Below are 19,816 nucleotides of genomic sequence, written 5' to 3'. Positions count from 1 at the left end.
GAGGCGTTACCACAAACTAAGACTGTTCAGTTGTGCTGTCTCACAATCAATATAAAGTAAATGTAAGGGCTTTACTGTCACAGTGTAAAATGTATTAAATTTAACTTCAGGATTCCTACATATGCCCTGAATCAGTGTCTCCTCTAACAAACACTAATTTTAAACATTTATTCACACAAACTGCGACATGAATCACATCCTTTCCTCTTGTAGTCCTTGTAGTTTGACTCGCCGGCGGTTGACGCCAAACGGACTACAACTCCCGAGAAGCCACCAAGCGGAAGGAACGTAGTGCGCAGGCGCAGAGCAAACGGTCGCGCGAAGGATTTGAGTTTGGTTTGAATGGCCGATGACGGAGCAGGGCGCAGTGTTTTGAAACTTGGAGCAATGTAGAAGATGGCGACACAGCTAAACCTGTCGGAGCCGTCGGATTCAGACCAGTCGTCTGCGAGCGACCAGTCTGTGTCGAGCCGGAGCAGCAGCAGAGTGGCGGAGAAGAAGAAGGGGAAGAGCGAGGCGGAGGAGCCGTTTGTTCTGAGCATTAAGTACTTCTCCAAAGGTAGGACCCGGCCCACACACACACACACGGACACAGACACAGACAGATGGTGGCGTTACTGTTACTGACACCAACGGAACTATCTGTGGGGTGTTGTGTCATTCAGAAAGGTGTACTCGAAGACAGCGGGGTGTCTCTTTAACCCGAGTTTGTAAACTAGCAAACACTGGAGATGTTGGAAACATTTTTTTTGTCTCAGCACGTTCGATATAACTCGCTGTTTTCTTTGTGATGGAGCTCTCAAAACAGAAAGTACCATTGTTATTGTTATTTAAAACGACTACAACTGTGTCATGTAACTCATCAACTGGTATTTGACAGAAGGAGTTATTTTGTAACTACCAGGCTAAAGTTGTAACACAACCTGCGGGTAAACTCAACTCAATTCAACCCAACTTTATGGGCACACAGGAAGACAAACATAAATAAACTAGTGCTGATGAAATGATAATAAAAAACAACAAAAACAACATTGCTGTTATCATAGCAGCAGCAACAAACAACAACAAACATCTATCTATCTATCTATCTATCTATCTATCTATCCTGGTAAAACCTCACAATTAATAGCCTATGAACTGAATAATCTGAATCTGCAAAGTAACTAATAACTAAAGTTATCAAATGAATGTTGTGGATAGGAAATATATACACTATCAGAAAATCAAATGCTCAAGTAGAGTTTTATTTATTTCATCGCTGGTTGTTCAAAATTTTGAAACAAAGAATTTGATATTGTCTTCAAATTGAATATCGGTCCCAAATATCGATTTTCAGTCTCCCTTGATTTGATTAATGGGTATCACCCTTGAAATGCCATATTGGTCAACCCCTTAACAACTGTAAGGGCACATAGGCATCAGGTTGGGATAATAATAATAATAATAACAATAACAATGACAATAATGATAATAAAAAGGGAACATTAAACAATAAAGATCATAAAATTATCCTCGCCCAAATAACAGCTGTTCACAATATTTTCTTAAAAAATCATTAAAATGTGCTCTATATATTCATCACGCATCACAGATAGGACTCATATTTTATTTAAGTGGACACCTTTTTTTGTGTTAAATAAAAGAACTGGCTGATGGTCACAGAGATGGGAGTGCATGTTTCATGTGTTGGACTGTGAGACATCTTCTTCAGGCTTTGTCTCATCTTCCTGTCATACTTTAGTTTGAATTCCACAGTATTTCAACAAATTCCATTTAACTTTATATTTTCTGGGTGGATACTACGTGCAAGCCGAGCCTTCAGCCATGGTGACAGGCTTAGGAATTCGGAATGACTGAAAAAATGTGGGCTAACCTTTGCGGCTCCTCAAGATAAGTCAGGAAATCAATAAAAGACTTTATGTCAGAGAGGTAGACCGCTTTCTCAAGTCACTCACAAGAGGATATTCACGATTATCCTCATAATGGAAATCCACTACGATCAACTTATCCTGAGTGTTTTGTCCTTTTTTTTATTCAAGATCTGCACTAAAGTCTTTTATTGTCCCGTCCCTAATTGCCATATAAAGCCAGTAGTGAATAACGCAGCCCTGTTGAGACTGAGGGGGAATTACCTGGGCTGATAAAGAATCAGGCATAGTTAAAGTGTAATGAGCAAACGTGTGTTTTAAGGTGACTCTTGAAAATCTTAACAGTGTGGGAGAATCATACGGTGGGAGGAAGAGAGTTTTGGAGCTTCAGGGCAGCGACAGAGAAAACACTATCTACATAACGCTAATTAGTCCTGGATCTGGGGACAGACAGAAGTCTTTGATCAGATCAGATGATCTCAGCTCTGTCACAGTTTGATACGGGAACAGGATTATGCGATGTGAGATGGGGAAGACTGTTTAACATTTGTGTGTCTCTTCTGGCCTTGTTAGAAGTCCTGCTGTTGCATTTTGGAACATTTGAAGACGAGATAAGCAAGTCTGAGTGATACAAAATAGAGCGAGTTGGATATAGAGGATATGAAGATGACGTTCTGGATGCTTAAATAAGTAAATGATGCTTCCCGTCCTTTGACCAAAACATTTTTGGATTGGATTTGCCTCTAGATGACATTAGTGTCTTTCTGATGCTCCACGTGGAGACAAATACTAAATATTTTATGGTGGATTCTACACTTAGTTTAACTGTAAAAGCTTGCAGTTTTGTTGTGCCAGTGAGTCAAAGTAGTTAATGGATTTTCTGGAGAAAATACTGGTGTTTGTTCAAGCAGACAGTTTGTAGAGTAACGGATCATCTGCTGTCACGTCGCGCAGCATCAACATAAGAGTAAACTTAAACTTCCTCTTGTGTGTATCAAACTGTGAGTACATGAACATGTTTAAAAACCAAATACACACTGTGATGTCTGCCTTCCCTCCTGTAGTTGAAGCAGGTACTCCTGTGCACGGGAACGATGAAGTGGAGAGACACCTGGTGCTGGTGGAGAAGGTGGCCTACAGTAAAGGACTCCCGCCGGAGGCCATCTCTGTCATGCTGGAGTTTGCCATGAGCCTCCGTATGGGTAAGACGAGCACTTAACAGCAGTTGTGTAGGTGTTATTTAATTGCATTAATTAATCCTTCCTAGCAGAATGAATGAGCCTGTTTGTGCAGTCCATCCATCCACACCTACATACATCCTCTCCCCCCTCTTCAGCGCTTAACCTGTACAGGGTCACAGTGAGCTGGAGTCTGTCCCATCACGTACCAAACAAGTGTACACCTTGGACAGGTTTCCAGTTTATCACAGGGCTTAACCAGTCACACCCGTGTTCACACCACAGTCTGTTTAAATATGGCAGTCTTAATCGCTGAGCTACTGGACCTGTAACACCATCTGGTAGTTTTAGTGCCATTTAAATGATGAGAATGCTGGAGCCAAATATCACTCCTGTAGTAGAACTCATGTAATGTGATAGGAGCACACAGTCTGAATGCATTGTATAAACATTGTCTGGCTTCTGTGCAAACATGTAGATGCATATATACAAAGAAAAAAAGTGTGTTTATGTGGTAGACAGCTGGAATTTTTACGGTCAGTCTTAATGTTTGCCTCCTATAGCTGATTTTTTTTTTTATTTCTATGAAATTCTCTCTGTAGGAACGGTTCTATGTGCCCGCGTGCTGAGATGTCTGATTCCTGCCACTGTGGTGCCACAGGAGGCTGTTGTTCGAGCAGTGGTCTGGCTGGGTGTTGGCAAAATACCTATGAGCACACAAGTAAGTGCAAGTCATTTTATTAGCAATTAGAAATGTTAAGGATTAAACTTCTCAATGGATTGTGTTGAGCAGTATGATATTTTTGACTGCATAAGGGGTCGGTGGATCCTTTCTGTTGAGCTGGAGGCTGGTGATTAGTTTATTTTAGCGGACTGCATCTCAAACTGTTGCTCTCTGTTAATGGAGTGTTGAGGGGCACTGAGATGAGGCCTTTTATAACTTGCCTATTGTCATAAAAATTTGCATCCTTTGGACTGGTGGGGAAAATCCTTCACAAGGAAATCCACAGTCCAGCAGCACCAAACAACTTTATCAACTCGTCCACAGGCTTTTAAAGGCAGAGGGAGACGGGGAAGGTCTTATTTTTACGTCACGTTACAATAGAAATGTGATTAATGCATGTAGTTTGCTACAAATTGTAATATAGAGCCCCTTTAAACAATAATTATTTAAACCCAATTACTACATTCAGCTCATTAAACAATGTTAAACAGAATCATAATTCAAAACTACCTCTGCTCCCACATCTTTTTCATGAATAGATCAATTCATTCAGTTCACTAGAGTGAGGGCCTTTCAGTCTTGTAGCTTGAATTACACAGTATGTCAGATATTTGGTTGACCTGCTTCTTTTAAGCTTTTAGTAACTCAATGTTTGTGTTGACCCGTGTGTCCAATTCTCAGGTTCTTTTCATAAAATGGGTGTTGACCATGTTTGACATGATTGATGGAAAGGACCAACTTCGAGCCATCTACGGCTTCATCTTCAGTTTCGTCACAGAAGAAAATCTGGTATGTATTTCTCCATAAATGATCATTGCATTGTTGTAGAAGTGGCTCTATATGAAACCAACAAATACCTGAATTAATTTTCTTTGAGTGAAAAGAAGTAGAATCATGTTTGAGCCAGGTATCCCTTTTATTTTTGTAATATCGTGACACAATAACTTCACGCAACAAACAAACAATAAAATAAATACCATGATATAAATATTAGGTCATATTTCCCACCCCTTTGATGTTATAAGATGTTAAAGGGATATTCCGGTGTAAATTTAATCCATGTTCTAACATACTGTGACATCTCTCGAGGGACCCCCCCTCGAGAGATGAAGTTTGCAGACCGCTAGCTTACGTAGTTTTAGCATCCTCAGAAACGACCGCACGACATCAATACATTGCAGTAAATGGGTCCAAGTATAAACCGCCCTCAAAAAGCCACAAAAAATGCTCAGAACAGCACCAAACTTCAGCAACATTAGAAACAGGGTCCCAGCACATATTTCGCGGCATCAAACATTTGATATTGTTGACGGATTTGTCGGAAAAGATAAACAAAACTCACCACCCGAGAAGCCTTCCTTGTTGTGGGGAAGCCCTGTGAGTCGATTACCGAGTGGAGTAGAGTCCCGCAGTAATGATCATCATTGAGCTGCGGAACTCTACTGCACTCGGTTTCTTCGTTTCAGAGGATGCTAAAACTACGTAAGCTAGCTGTCCACAAACTTTATCTCTCGAGGGGGGGTCCTACTCAGTGTCCCGGTGTGTTAGAACATGGATTAAACTTACACCGGAATATCCCTTTAAGTAACATCTGATAGCATTGTTTTTTAAATATGATTCATTTATACATGCCGTTGAGCAATAAATGAATATTTGACATTTAAATAACATGTATTTTTTTTATTTTTTTAGAAGATTGAAATGAAAACAAATCTCACCGTTAATTAATGCTGTGCTGGTTTTCACAACTGTGCTGTTACCCAAAATCCCCTCGTCTCTGGGAAAGTGAACACTAACAGATGTTTTTTGGGGTTTTCTTCATCAAAGTCTTTCAGATGAATCAGTAGAATTGTTAACTGGAACAGGTCCCATTCCTTCTCAGTTGTTGTTTGTTCACATGTGAAGGATCGCCTTCTTAACAGTGTAGTGAAATGACTGCAACACTTAAGATGTGATATTGGATCCCCTGAAAATTGCTGTGAGATGCAAAGTAATTATGTTTTGTCACATTTTTCAGTGTCCTTTCATCTGCCATCTGTTGTACCTTTTGACCAGAAAGGAAAGCGGTAAGTCATTTTCACACTTGAGATATGGTCCATTTATTCAGCGTTTTCCTCAATTTTATAGTTATTCCCTCTTTTTAGTGTTCTCATCACTTCTGCAAGCATTATTAACTGCTTCATTTTTTCCCTCATTGTAGTGCGAGTCTTCAGAGTCAGGAAGCTTCTGGAGCTGCAGTCTAAACTGGTACACATCCTGCTGATACTAAGTTATTTCCTTACTCAGGATCTGTTTAGTGATTCATTGCAGAATATCTTCTACACTCAGTTCTACACTTTATTCATTATACCCATAAACATTTACCCTTTCCAAGTCATTGGTTGTTGTTATATTTTGCATTATTAAGAAAAACATCAATCATAAATGGGAGATTTCAAGTACAAAGCTGTCTCATTAAACATGTTGACGTTTGCTCTTGTTTCCTCAGGGACGGCAGCCGTTCCTCATGCACCTTCTGTCACTTTACAAAGTCCTGTGTCCCGAACTGGTGACGCTCTCCATTCCATCACGAATGAGGGTTTGTTCAGTTCATGCTCATTCTACTGTAACAATACTGTGTGACTGTCATCTCTAAAGCACCAACGGAATTATATGTTGTGTTTTCTTACAGAGTGGGTTAGGAACCACAATTCCACGTGGAAATCGACATTGATCGGTGTCCAGAAGAGGAACGGTTCCCAGGCGGCCTCGAGCATCGGTCTGGCTTTCACGATTAAAGATAAGGCCAGCTCGAGGAAAAGGGTATGGAAGTCTATTTCTGTTTCATATTTTTATTGATGTGTATACAAAGAGTAACAAAGGCACTATATCGGGACACATTAGTGTCGGCTTTAAACATGTTTGCATACACCCTTTGGTTTTAGATTGACATATTTTTAAGAACAAACAACAATTACAGAAAAATACAACCGAATAGACAGCAGACCTACAGTGAAAAAGTGTTTAGACCTAGTCTGTATAGTGATTCAACGAGCACATAAACATAAAAATGAGATGAGTAAATAATAAAAAAGAAGGAAAGAAAGAGGAGGAAAGAGAAAAGAGAGGAAAAAAAAAAAAAAAAAGGGGGGAGTGTGTATGGGGGGAATTACATTGTCGCAAAAAAATTCATGAACGATTGCCATTTATTGTAGAATTTTTTCAAGTTTCCCCTTCTTGAATATCTAATTTTCTCAACTTTAAAAAGGACATAGCCACTTTAATCCATTGTGTACTGGAAGGAGCTGTTAAGTAAGTTAAGTTAAGAAGGAGGTGGCGCTTAGCAATCAAGGAGGTAAAAGCTATTACTTCCAATTCTTTAGTAGAGTCTTGAGTATGCTCTTCCGGAAGACCAAAAATACCAATGTGCGGTGAGGTGTGAAAAGTCTTTGAGGAATACCTTAGACATGGTGTTAAAATAGATTTGCCAAAAGTTCGACAGAGCTGGACAGGAGAAAAACATATGCGCAAGATTGAGGGTGAGCCTCCACATCTGTCACAGACATCTGCCGTATTTGGAAAAATCTGTGCCAACCTTGTCTTCGAATAATGACACCTAAATACAACTTTAAACTGTATCAAGGTCAAACGGGCACAAATAGAGGTTTATGAATGACCTGCAGTGCAGATTCCCACCAATGTTCATCAAAAATCAATCCTATTCACGTTCCCAAGTCTCTTTTGTGTTAGTGATCAACGATCATCATATAACTGAATAGAACTGTATATCTTGAGATTAAAGACCCCTGTGAAATGTTAAATTGTAAAAGATCAGCCCATGGCTGCTTAGGTGGAAGGTTGGGGAAGTTGGAGAATAAGGATTTTGCCACAGTTCCTCACCTGGAAATATCTAAAAAGATGAGAGGGTGGAAGACTGAATTTAGTAACCAGTTCTGCGAAAGAGCAAAAGACCCCTTCCTTATAGAAATCCTTAAAACATTTCAAACCCTTATCTTGCCATAAGGAAAAAGTGGTATCGGTAAAGGTGGGCTTAAACACAAGATTTTTTAACAGTGGGGCTAAAACCGTGGGAGCAGTAAATTTAAACTGTTTCCTGAATTGAAACCATATCCTAAGCGTAGCGTTAACCACAGGGTTGCAGGTAAGGCTAGAGGGGTTGGTATGGAAGTCTATTTAAAGAGACAGTTCACCCCTTGAGTCATAATTGGATGTTTTTCCTTAAACCTGTAGTGCTATTTATCCATCTAGACTGTTTTGATGTGAGCTGTGGAGCTTTGGACAGATCTGCCGCAGGGATGTCTGCATCCTTGTGAATATAATGGAACTAGACGGCACCCAGCTTGTGGTCCTCAAAGTGCCAAAAAGTAGCTCTGAAAAACTCTAGAGCAATGTCTCTCTTTATAAATCGTGACCCGGTTACACAAGTTAATCCACGGACCTTGTTCACCTGCATCTACTCTTAGTAAGCTTCTAAGTTTACTAAGCTTAAGCCAAGATAGCACTACAGTGGCTGCGGGCTCAATTTAATTTCGATTCGGCCATCCTGGAGAAATCTGATCTGGGACCTCAGTTGGTACCAATGCTTCACCAAGATTATCTAGTAATGTGAGGGGTGTACAGATCCAGTCGTAAACCTCCCGAACTGTCTCGATTGACTGAGTTCGATTGTCATTACATCAGTACTTCCAGAACAGCCAAAGAAAGAGAGATCCCAGAGCAACCGTAATGATTCAAGCCCCTGAGGCTAATGTTAGCTACCTTACTGCTTCTGATAAATGAAAACTGACATTTTAGTCTCACCTCCAGTTCTTGCTGAAGTATAGAAAACCTGTATTGACGTATCTCCCGAAACATTTTCCCCCCAGACCTGTTTTCTTCTGCTTTTTTCTCACTGCAAAGTACTGAAGCTCCTCCAGGAAGTTGTTGTGCCAGTCTCCATTTTGTGTAATTCTGAGTCCCCATGAGATCATGTAAGAGAGATCATGTGAGGTGGTGCATCACTCCCTCTGGCACGATAATCTTATTAATATCCTTTAGTGTGTGATGTACCTTTTGTCTTGTAATGTCTGCAGGTTAAAATAACCTCTGTGAAGATGGTCTGTCTGTGCTTGATGCAGCGGGATTAAAAAAATGGTTAGGATCGTGCAACATCGGTAGTATAAGCCTGACCTCAGTTAGCAAGCCTCTTGCAGGATAACTGCCCCTTTTTTAAATGATTGCAGGGATTGAAAAAAGACCAAGCACCATATATATTACATATATATTTAAACTTTATCTGTTTATCATGATTTTAGCCTTTTATTCATTTCAGGAAAATAAGGTTTGTACATATAAAAGTTGCTGGCCAAGGCCTTTTATTTCTTCAGTATTTATTGTTGTTTTTCTTCATCCTTCACAGAAACACACCCACCTGCAACTGCCGGCGCTGAGTTCTGTAGTCAATAAACAGCCTCAGTCTGAGCCTTCCTCTAGCAGAAAGCTGGTCCCACTGGTGCAGCTCCACTCCTTTGCTCAGCTGCTGGAAAATATGCACCATATAGAGGTAATTTCTCCCAGGACAAATCTCTGAGTTCTGCATCTGTGGGGTGCCGCCCCCTGCCCCTTTACTGACTCTCCCCTTAGTCAGCTTCCACAGTTCAGCTGTTGTGGTTAATCTCATGGCCCCAACACAGCTGGACTGGGAACAGATGGAATATCATTTAAGCATTAAGTGTGAAAAAGCATTAATCATGTAAGCAGCAGAATAAAGCGTATGCCAGATTCTCTGTGTAATTCAAAGTCTGTTATGTTGTGATGTGTCTTCACTGCCACATGGTGGTGCTGTGTCACTGTTAAAAGAATAACTGTAAATTGTTCTTGGCTACAAACAACTTTTGTCCAAGGGAAACCACAGCAGAGATGGCCCGGGGCTGTAATTTGTTTATCAGATTAGAGCATAAACAAGCATCTTGTGCACAATGCTTGTTTTTAACAGGCCATTGTTCTTTTTACAGATATCATCAGTAATCTATCCCGTATGAGTAATGAAAGCAAAAGACCCAAGATGCGATGTATCAGAGTTGGTCATTTAGAGAGCCCTCTCCATAAATGTCTATTTGCCCTGCAGATTCAGTGTCTTGATAAACTAATATAAGTCATTTTAAATGGCTCGCAGACTTTTATGCGTCATGGTGCATAAATCCACCTCTTTCACTGCCCACAAAGCCAACATGGGCAGTAAGACTTTTACTCCAGTTTGCCGCGTCCCAGGAAAAGATAGACGAGTAAATCCAATCACACTCGTAAAATTATTCAGCAGAGGCATTGACAAAGGATCATTGATTATTTCCCCCATTGCCTGCGCTGCTGTTTTCAAAAGGCGAATGGAGCTTTCTCAGTTTAATGATACAGTAGCTCCATAATTATCGGAGAACTGAGCTGTGTCCATTCCCAGTCTGTCTTATCCTCATTCTAATTTATTTATTATACTGACAAAGTCACCATATTGGGAGGCAGCTGTTCACACACAATAAGGGACTGTATAAACTATCCAGAGTGATGGAAGAAATGTCCCAGTGCTGGCATTATGGGGATTACTGGGTACTGAAGAATTAGCCCAGTAGCGGATTGCTGGCGCACTCAATGAAAACAAGGACACGTGCTTCCGTTTATTCTCAAGACAGATTTGAAACAGAATTTTTTTTTCACGCGATACTTGACCTTATTGTTTTTTACCGCTTCTGTGCTTCTTTGCTTTAATGCACATGTGATTATTTTCTCCATCACAGTTTCTTGAATGTTTTTCCTGTTTCTTATTTTTACCTCCACCAGCTGCCCGCTCAGATGGGCTCACTGCTGGGCTCCAGTCTGGCACTGCAGTACCTGGACTTCGTGCAGGATGAGTCTGCCCTCCTACGCCTCAACTTCTGGCTAGGCTACGCTCTCTACGAAGGTAAGGGGGGAGGGGGAGGAGAAGAAACTACCAAACTGCTGTGACGTCTTCTGTCAGGAAGGCTCACGCAACGCAAAGACCTTGGGTTGAACCCTAACACATTACCTAGTTGGCATATCAAAGAGATTCTCTGTGAGAGGGTTTAAAGGGGCTGGAAGAGGCTGAATTTGAAATCGTCTGTTGTTTTTACTCTTTGGCTTCTTCACTCGCTAAATGCTTCTTTAGAATTTCTGTTCTGCGGTGATGGAGGAGGCTTCCAGAATTCAGATGAAGCGCTGCAGTTTTTGAACAAGTTGCTGTCCACAGAGAACTTTCTCCAGGTGAGTCACTTTTCAGCCATCTCACACCTGTCATTCACTCTCCTACGTTCCTCAACCCGCACCCACATTAATGAAACAATGGCTGAATCTAATTATCCACCCTCTGGACTTATGGACTGAGTCCTTTCTGACATGCTGTGTTGTGTTCACTGTCATCATGTCAAATCTGCAAGGCTAATGAAAGCTGCTGACAGAGGGGCTGAAAGACTACAATAATAAAAGACATCTGATTACCTCTATAGCCTATAGTTCTGCATCATGATGTGGGAGATTAAAGTTTTAATAAGTGATTGTTTTACACATTCATAATTTAAGTAGTTCTTTCGTTAAGTTCACTGTCTTGTCGTAGGAAATTACAAAAACTACATTATCAAGTGCATATTTCAATGAAGTGTGACTATTATGGACTAAAATAAATTGGGGTTTCATAATAATTTGTCACATTGCTCCATCAGGGAGGGTTCACCAGTTCAGAGGCGTTTCTCTACAAGTTCCTCACAGTTTGGGACGGCTCCCTCCTCCGCCCACAGATCCTCGCCCTGCTGAGCAACATTCCAGTTGTTCCCAGTTCCCGTGAGTTTTGCCTTCAAACTGCGTATTTCTGTTATCACCATCTCTGATAAACGTACAGTAAATAACTGTTTCCCCAACCTCGCTCTCAACTACACTTTCCTATGTCAACATCAATTATGCGGTGCTGTATCTCAGAAATTTGCGTTGTGGTACGTTGATAACAACCGTAACCTTTTGTCTCTCCGGCTGCAGAAATTGGACGGCTTCTGTTTGAGCCCCTCATGCAGCTCTTCTTCACGTCCTCCGTGTTTTTCAAGGTAGGCTTTCCGCTCTGAGGCACGAGCAGAAAGAATTGTGCTTCTGATACTCTACTAGAATTACAAAACCTTCTGCCAGAAGTTAATAGAAATGAAGCGATAGTGTTTGTGTTGTAATTATAAAACACTCACAAGTCCCATATTGACTTAGTGTTTAAATGACTGTATGGTTTGTGATTCTCCTCTTCGTCTTGTGTGTGTGTCTCTGCAGTGTGGACTGGTGGAGTGTCTGAACAGTATGCTGCTAAAGTGGCTGACCTGGCACTCGGTGTACGCTCTGGAGGACGACTTGGACATCAGCCTCAAGAGCTACACCTCCATGTGAGTCTCAGAGGCTGTTTGCATGTAATATTGCCATCAAACAGATCACACTATATGCTTTTACAGAAAAAACACAGGAAAAAAATACATATGGCTGCACGTGTCGACATTTACATTGGCTTCACATGTAATCCAAGAGGTTTCACGTCTTTTTCCCGTGATATATGTGATCACATATTTTAATTGTTAGCAGTACTGTTTCAACTAACCATTGAACATGTGACTGCATTATCCTCAGACTCCCTTGTAGACTGCGTTGTTAAATAGTCTTTGCATGTGGAAAAACTTAACAAACTTTGCGAAATGGTCACAACAAATTCAAAAGCATTTGTTGGGTCTTGTAAGTTCGGCATTAAATGTAATGCAGTAAGTTGTTTCTTTCCTTGTCAGAACTGTCCGTATGTTGAGGCTTCTGCTTCCACTTCTGAAGTGCGCCTTGCCTCCTAACTGCTGTTTGAACACACCCCTGCGACTGATTTCACCATTTTCACTGAATCTATCAACATTTCACCAACTGTAAATATGTCAAATTTTACAAATACGTTAGACAGTAACTGATACAAGCTACTTCTGCGTCACCTGTGGAGAAAGTCTCCAGACTCCTTTACGAATTACTCAATTTTGAGAGTTGTTGCATTAGGAAAAAACTGTATGTACATTGTGAAACACTGTCTACAACACATTCTTAACTATTTGACCCGTTTTATTAATTTGACAAATGTTATACATGAAGATATTTCTTTCTTGTGTAACTGCTGGTTCTAGTTTTTTATGTGAACATCTGCCTACAGAGCAGAGACGCGATCATAAGTGGTCAATTGAGTCACATGTCGAGATCCGTGTTAATGCCACGTGTAACCTAACAAGCTCAAAGCTGTCCACTTGTGATAGGATCACTCAGGGTGGAAGTTAGTACCAGGTCTGAGTTCCCTCTCACGTCTACTTCCTGCTACTTGTTTGTGCCCTAAGCATAAACAAGCAGTAGACCTGAAACACTTTGTGTATTTACTTCAGAGCGTAAGGGTTATAGCTTGTTTCTGGAGCCAAGAAACGCTAAGATGCCTGCCTTCTCACACCTAATCAGTTCCTACAGATGTAATAAAAGTATTGAGGTGTTGCCTCAGTTTTATTTACTGTGGCTTAGTGTAATGAAAACAGCACTCCCTGTTACAGGCGTCCCAGATGACTGGCCACTGTTGTTCCAAATATGAGGCTTGATGGTGCTATTAATTTATTACAAACATTGTCACAACATTTTTTTATTCTATAAGATGAAATGTGGACTGAAGCCCCACACGGGTTTATACAGTAACCTTTTAGCTTTAATTTAAGCGATCCATGATCCCCAGATAAAGCAGCTAAGGCAGAAATGTGTATTGACGTGTTTTCTCTTTTGGTTTTGAGCTCAGTTAACCACCAGATCCCTTGATTAAAACTGGTTTGGAGACAGAAACGGCCCCAATATCCAGTTGAATTATTTTCCAGCTTCCAAATGAAGGGGTGGAGCGGGTGTCAATTATGTTTTTAATACCTGTGCTTCATCAGTATTGAGCTCTCGCACATGAAACTCCACAACAAATGATCCTATTAGTGCAGAGATCCATTTAAATTCACTCTGGTATTTAGCCAGAGGAAGCTATAACTCAGCCTCGTTCCTAGTTGCGATTAAAGTTTCTGTCTGACTCTCTGCTCTGCCCTCTGTCCTAGAAACATGACTTTGTCGGGGTTCAAGGATTCAGTGATGGATCTGGTTCACTTTGTGGGTCAGCTGGCCTCAGTGGGCCTTCAGCTTGAAGGCTGCCACTCTCTCCTCCTCAGCTTCACCCTGGACTTCTACGAGACGGTAAATGAGCTGATGATGAATGTGCTTCGTTAGGCAAGATACAACCTGTGCATGGGTTTAACTGGTGCTTCTAAGTGACGTCATTTTATCTAAAAATGTGTTTTGATTATTGTTGTTGTTTTCTTGGGTTTCACATTGATCTGATGACTGAATGTTGAACTGATTCTTGAAATGTATCAATGAGATGTATAGTAGATACATTATAAAAACTTAAAGTAATGTTTTTGGTTCAAAAGAACACATTTGGCACAAATTACTATTCAATCTTTAACATTTTTTTATATCTTGAAAGGTGTGTGGAGGGGACCTTTAACATGACTAAGATTAAAATCTCCTTGTCAGAGGTTTCCTGTTCAAGCAGCAGCAGCAGCAGCACATAGACAGAAAAAGATAAAAGCTACTTAACCTACAAAACAGAAAAGAATTAGAATATATGGAAAGAATAATGGAGGATCATATTGTAGACGAGATCAAAAGGATGATATAAACACGCCTGCTGCTGACCTGTTGTACTCTGCCTCTGATCTGCGGGTCATGTCGTCGCCAATGGAGGATTTGTAATTTAGTATGCTGGTCTTATGGCGATGGTCGGCATCGACAGATGGAAAAGACAGATGGGTTTGAAAGCAAATTTTGTAAATGCACATGAAACATTACAATGCACTCATTGTGTTATGGTCGTTATCACAATGTTCCAACTCCACAGGACAGACACTGAAGGCTTGGATCGCTTTCAGATCACAAAGAAAAGTTTTATGAGTGCGATGAGATGAAGTAATGTCTGATTGAAGCATTTTACAATCAAGAGCTGCAGAATATATGAACATTTTCTTCTCTTGTTCAGAACTACATTTAGAAACATAGAAGGGCTCCATGTTTCTGCAGTTCTCATCTTTATTTGGAACAACAAAACGTATAAATGCGTAGATAAGATGCCAAGAACAGAATTATACAATGTGAAGTTACCAATTTCTCTCCTCCCTCAGGTGTGCGACATGTTTCTGAAGTATGGCCTCCCCCTGGTGGTGATGCCCCCACCTGGAGTTTTTTACCCAACCCTGTTCGCCACGGACCCCATTAGTGTAGACAGACTGGCCTACATCATGTACAGGTGGGCACTCTTCATCTCCTTCGTATAACCTGCTGTAAACTACGATGCGTACGTTAACCACTGCCTTAATGTGGTGTGTGGCATGTTGATGCATATTTGATGGCAGAACAGGACGGGAATCGAATGACGTGATTGTACTCAAATGTTAATGTATGATTTACGATAATGAGAGGCTAAGAGGCAGTACACTTAAGCCCTCTCCCCTTTTATGTCGGATTCAAGCCTCACTTTAATAACACAAATCCGCACAGTGTCGGCTGATTGACTACACCCCAGGGTGGTGAAGTAATTCTACCAAAGCTGAGCGTAGAAATCCCATGGAAAAAGAAAATTGGAACGTAATTGCATTATATTTTTTGACGGAGCAGAAAGAACAAGCAGTTTTGTGGTGATCACATAAGTCACCAACCTTGTCTCTGTTTCTTTTTTGGTTCAGGTACAAGGTGAACCTGGCTTCAGCCAAGAGTCAAGAAAAGCTCACAGAGGTAAAAACAAACTGCTTTTTTCGTCTCTATGCACGTGAGACAACCTAACACACTGTGATTTGCAATGCAAGAATTCATTCTGGTCTTGTGCACTGAGCACTCGACATACGATGTGGAGGAAATTATGTTTTATTAGCACTGATTTGATTAGAAGAGCTCATTTAAAGCATTTCTTGTGATTGCATTTAGATTTCAGGCATTTATCAGTAGCTCTCTTCCATAATGACTTGCTGTACGTTGAGATTTATTTTTAATAGATTTTTACATCTCTCAGTCCGGCTCTTTAGGCTTTCACAAGCATCTACCCACAGCTGATAACCTTTAATACCCTCTGAGAAAAGTTGTTGATATTTTAATATATCTGGCACTGCGAGATGTGAATTTACAAGTACATGTCAGGTCGCCTGTAGGCTCGCCTGGAAATGTCAATGGCACTCTTTATTAAGAAAAATGGAGTTGGTAAATGGCATGCAAATGAATCGGCACAACAAACATCAGATGTGAAAATCTTCAGAACTGGAGAGTGGTTTAGTTTGCTCTTTTTATCACCAGGCCTTTCACATCAGCAGTCAGACGTTCCACGAGTTCAACCACTACGTAGTCGTCATGGTCAACAGCCTGTGGAACTCCAGGATGTTTAAACCAGACATGGATTTAAAGCTGAGTGAGGAGCTGCTGCTCAAGAGCAGCGTACCACAACACTGGACGAGCTTCGACCTCATCCACCACCCCGCCTTCATGAGCTACGCTATCGACTTTCACCAGAAGGTGAGTGTGGATCGTTTTGGATGATTTAGAGATATTTGGGTTGCATCGTACCTGCTTCAGCCCAAAATAGACATAGGAAATAGACCATTTTTCAGCTTACCTCCCCTCCAGGCATTTTTGTATTGGTGCCAAGGAGCCTTAAAACAAGGAAAAGTCATTATGTCACTGACTCTTTCCTTGGTGCCAGACTGAGGTGTCAGCGATATTGAAGGTAATGGGAGATGCATGAAGAAACACACTAGACCCAACTATGTTGTACGACTGCTGGTGAAGAAATGCCTCCAGAAAATGAAAGAACTTTAAGTGAACTCAAAATGTGTATTTTAATCTTCTGGAAGCATTTCTTCATCAGAAGTCATACGACGCAGATATCTTGACTTCAATAAAGCTGACACCACAGTCTGGCCCCAAAGAAAGATTCGGTGATGTAACAACCTTCCCATCTTTTTTTAGGTTAGCAACATGTCTACTGCAAAAACACCCGTAAGAATCCCAATTTGACTGAGAAACCGTGAGCTCAGTGCCATATGAGGACAAACACAGTAAAACACCTTAGTTAGTATAAAGAAGTAGGCAGGTTTTGTTGCTTACTGACCTTCTATATGTGCCATCTGTCAGCCAAACAGCCGACTACTCGTTTAAATCCAGCTGGCTACTTTTTAAAAAGTCTAATAAAGCAAAGAGGTCGTGTCATGCCAAGTAAATTGTTCTCAGAATTTGACAGATATCAGCAATATAATCGAAGACAAAGTGAAGGCTGAATGTTCCATACATGCCACAAACACGTGTATAAATCAATTATTTTGTTTTACAATGCACTTTTTAAAGCAGAGCCTTCTTTAAGATGAATGTATCGAAGTAACTGACCTGAATCCTTGAAAATCTCTCTGCCGCAGTCTCAATCTGTGATTTACAGTTAAAAATGTCCTAGAATGTTTTTTTTTTTATGCCACTCACCCGTTATACAAACTAATGTCAGATACCCCAAATCATAATAGCCATTTACAGACTGTAAGGGCCTAATTCTTCTTGTTTTGAATAATGTTGGCAAACCAAAAACAAGAATTAACATCAGTTGACGGAAGTGGTACATTTAAATGTGGCAAAGGTGACCAACTATTTTCTGCTTTCAGTGTGAAGATGTTTCTCCGAGCCCCCCTAGCTGGCTACTTTTCCCCTCTGGCTGCTTTCTCCATATCTTTTAGGAAAACCCTGCAATTTGAGCTATTTCATTTCCCGCTGGTAAGGGGAAACATATCAACAGGGGAACAGACACCGGCAGTCTCCACTGAGTAAATGCTCGTCCATTCACTCTTGTCTTTCCTCGATTTCCGTCAGTCTTTCTCTTCCTGCCTCCTCCATCAGCGGGAATTGAGTTTCCACAGTTATATCAGTTGTTCCACCGTTAACTGAGGATATCAACCTTTGGAAAAACAATGCCTCTGCCTGTTCTGGTTGTGTAATCGAAGATGTGCTTCCATTGTGCCATAATGCAATGTTTGATTTTGCTGCAAAAGTCGAGCTGGTGGGAGGCCGAAAAACAGTGAAATCGAGGCAATCTGAACACAGATGGTGTCATTTTTCTGCAGCCATTACACCGTGCAGTCAGTATTTACTCCAGGATGATAAGTAGGAGCTAAAAAGTTGTCTGTCACTTTAAAAAAAAAAAGAAGAAGAAACTCCTTCAAGGCTCTGCTTATTTTCATGGCCTGTGATGGATCAGTGTGCAGCCAGTCGGTACAGTTTGGTTAATAGACTTGCAGGCCAGACAAGGAGACAAATGTGGAATTAATGCATCTTTCATAGAAGATACATTAATACAGAAGGACATTTTATTATTAATGGGAGCTGCATGAGACGTGGTCTTCATCATGGTTAATAATACACGTACCTTTTTTTGGTTCGATCCCGCTCTAACATCCAGCAGTGATCTTAGGAGATATAACTGGGTGGGCTGACGATGAATATTAACGATCTCTCTCTCTTCACCAGTGTTGGCCGGAGAGGAAGGACATGGACCTCAGTTCCATAAAGGTACGATGGGTCTCCTCTGCTTTTGTAACAGAGTTCACCTGTAGTTTGATGTGCGTCAGTCATGTTTCAGATTGAGACAGATTGCTTTGATCGCAGAAATCTTTGGATGTCGGTGATGAAACTGTCTCTGTCTGTGTGCGTTTCAGGATTCAAAGCCATGGATCTGGTACCTGGAGTATTTGTTCACTCAGGGCTACGACGGCTTCAAACTGTTTTTTCAGAGCAACATCAGCCAGAAGTCACCAGCAGACGACGAGCAGGACGAAAGCCTGTCTTAGACCCCTCCTCGCGAGACACTTGCAAACGACGTGTCTTTTTGAACACATCTGAACTTTTTTTTTATTGTCCGCTCAGCCACAATAGACAATAATGCCCTGGTGGCCGTTCACCTGAAACAGCATCAGTAGTCTGTTTAAGTTCAGTGAACACATGGAATGATTTTGTGTTTATTGCAAAGTAAAAACCTCATTTTAACTCATGTTCATCTTACAGTTGGTAAGATTTTTATATCACAAAATAAATTACTTTATGGCTTATAATGCAAATGACCGCAGACAAACATAAATTATTCTTTGTAGCTTTTTTTGTTGTTGTTGCAATAAACACAATCTCATTCTTTGTGTGGTGTCAACACACTGACCTTGAACCAGCTACTACATTGGAAAAACATTTTTCTTTAGCTTACCATTTGTTTTTGTGTAATATATTGTTGTACAGCGTTGCCATCTGCAAAATCTGACTTTTGTACATTGTTGAAAATATAAGCGTTGGACTAACCTTCCCCTCGAAGCAAATACAATTAACTAGTGTCTTAAAGGCTGGCTGTTGGTCTTGATTTTTTTTTTTACCGCTGACAGTATTCTTATGCGAGGCACTCACTCACATTTGCCAGCTGGAAAACAGCATCTTGATTTAATGGAAGAACCCATTGGGGTGGTTATTAGCCCCCCAGCTCCTCTGGCTACTTTTGAAGATGCGAGTGGAATTTATTCGATGCCAGGTACATGCGGCAATCAGAGAACATGTCTGATACTTTGATTTCTGTTTTCGTAAACTTTCTTTTGGAAGTTACACAAAAAGAGAAGGTTCAGAAAACCTACTAAGGCAAAACAATAAAAACAATACAATGTCACTGTTTTAAGTCTGAAACTAACGATTATGAGTCCATCAGTCATGTGCAGGGCTGCCTACGGCCAAACGTTGGCCAACAGGTTTAATACAGCCAACCATCACGATACATTTAAGCAGCGGCAACGAAAGCCGTAGATGTAAAGTTGACAGGACAGAGGAAACTCTCCGAGGGAAACAGATTAGCATCTAAAATTATTATTGTTAAAATTATTATTTCTAGACAGCTCAGTGTTCACAATTCATCAAGAGGGGCCTATTTTCTGAACCTTAAC

General features: G+C 40.8%; 1 protein-coding gene across 1 annotated transcript; it reads left to right on the top strand.

The window, feature by feature from the left end:
- The first annotated feature begins 302 nt into the window (after nt 1-302).
- Nucleotides 303-19,229, top strand: cenpi (centromere protein I). Its single transcript, XM_030395342.1, has 20 exons — nt 303-559; nt 2,933-3,070; nt 3,649-3,767; nt 4,452-4,559; nt 5,788-5,836; nt 5,971-6,017; nt 6,259-6,357; nt 6,444-6,572; nt 9,169-9,312; nt 10,581-10,701; nt 10,927-11,021; nt 11,477-11,594; nt 11,787-11,851; nt 12,063-12,172; nt 13,880-14,015; nt 15,002-15,126; nt 15,563-15,611; nt 16,164-16,379; nt 18,372-18,413; nt 18,560-19,229. Exons 1-20 carry the CDS (start codon nt 397-399, stop codon nt 18,689-18,691), a joined length of 2,205 nt encoding a protein of 734 aa, XP_030251202.1. The 5' UTR covers nt 303-396; the 3' UTR covers nt 18,692-19,229.
- Nucleotides 19,230-19,816: the final 587 nt, after the last annotated feature.

Source organism: Sparus aurata, chromosome 18 (assembly GCF_900880675.1).
Source record: "Sparus aurata chromosome 18, fSpaAur1.1, whole genome shotgun sequence".
NCBI classification, from domain to species: domain Eukaryota; kingdom Metazoa; phylum Chordata; class Actinopteri; order Spariformes; family Sparidae; genus Sparus; species Sparus aurata.
The sequence above is the reverse complement of the archived record's forward strand: the minus strand, read 5'-3'. Positions and strand labels throughout refer to the sequence as shown.

Bases quoted from the DNA above. Each gene is read 5' to 3' on its own strand.
- cenpi (XM_030395342.1), top strand. From the start codon at position 397: ATGGCGACACAGCTAAACCTGTCGGAGCCGTCGGATTCAGACCAGTCG. The intron at 3,768-4,451 runs GTAAGTGCAAGT...TCCAATTCTCAG, and splicing joins AAATACCTATGAGCACACAA to GTTCTTTTCATAAAATGGGT. The intron at 6,358-6,443 runs GTTCATGCTCAT...TTTCTTACAGAG, and splicing joins CACGAATGAGGGTTTGTTCA to TGGGTTAGGAACCACAATTC.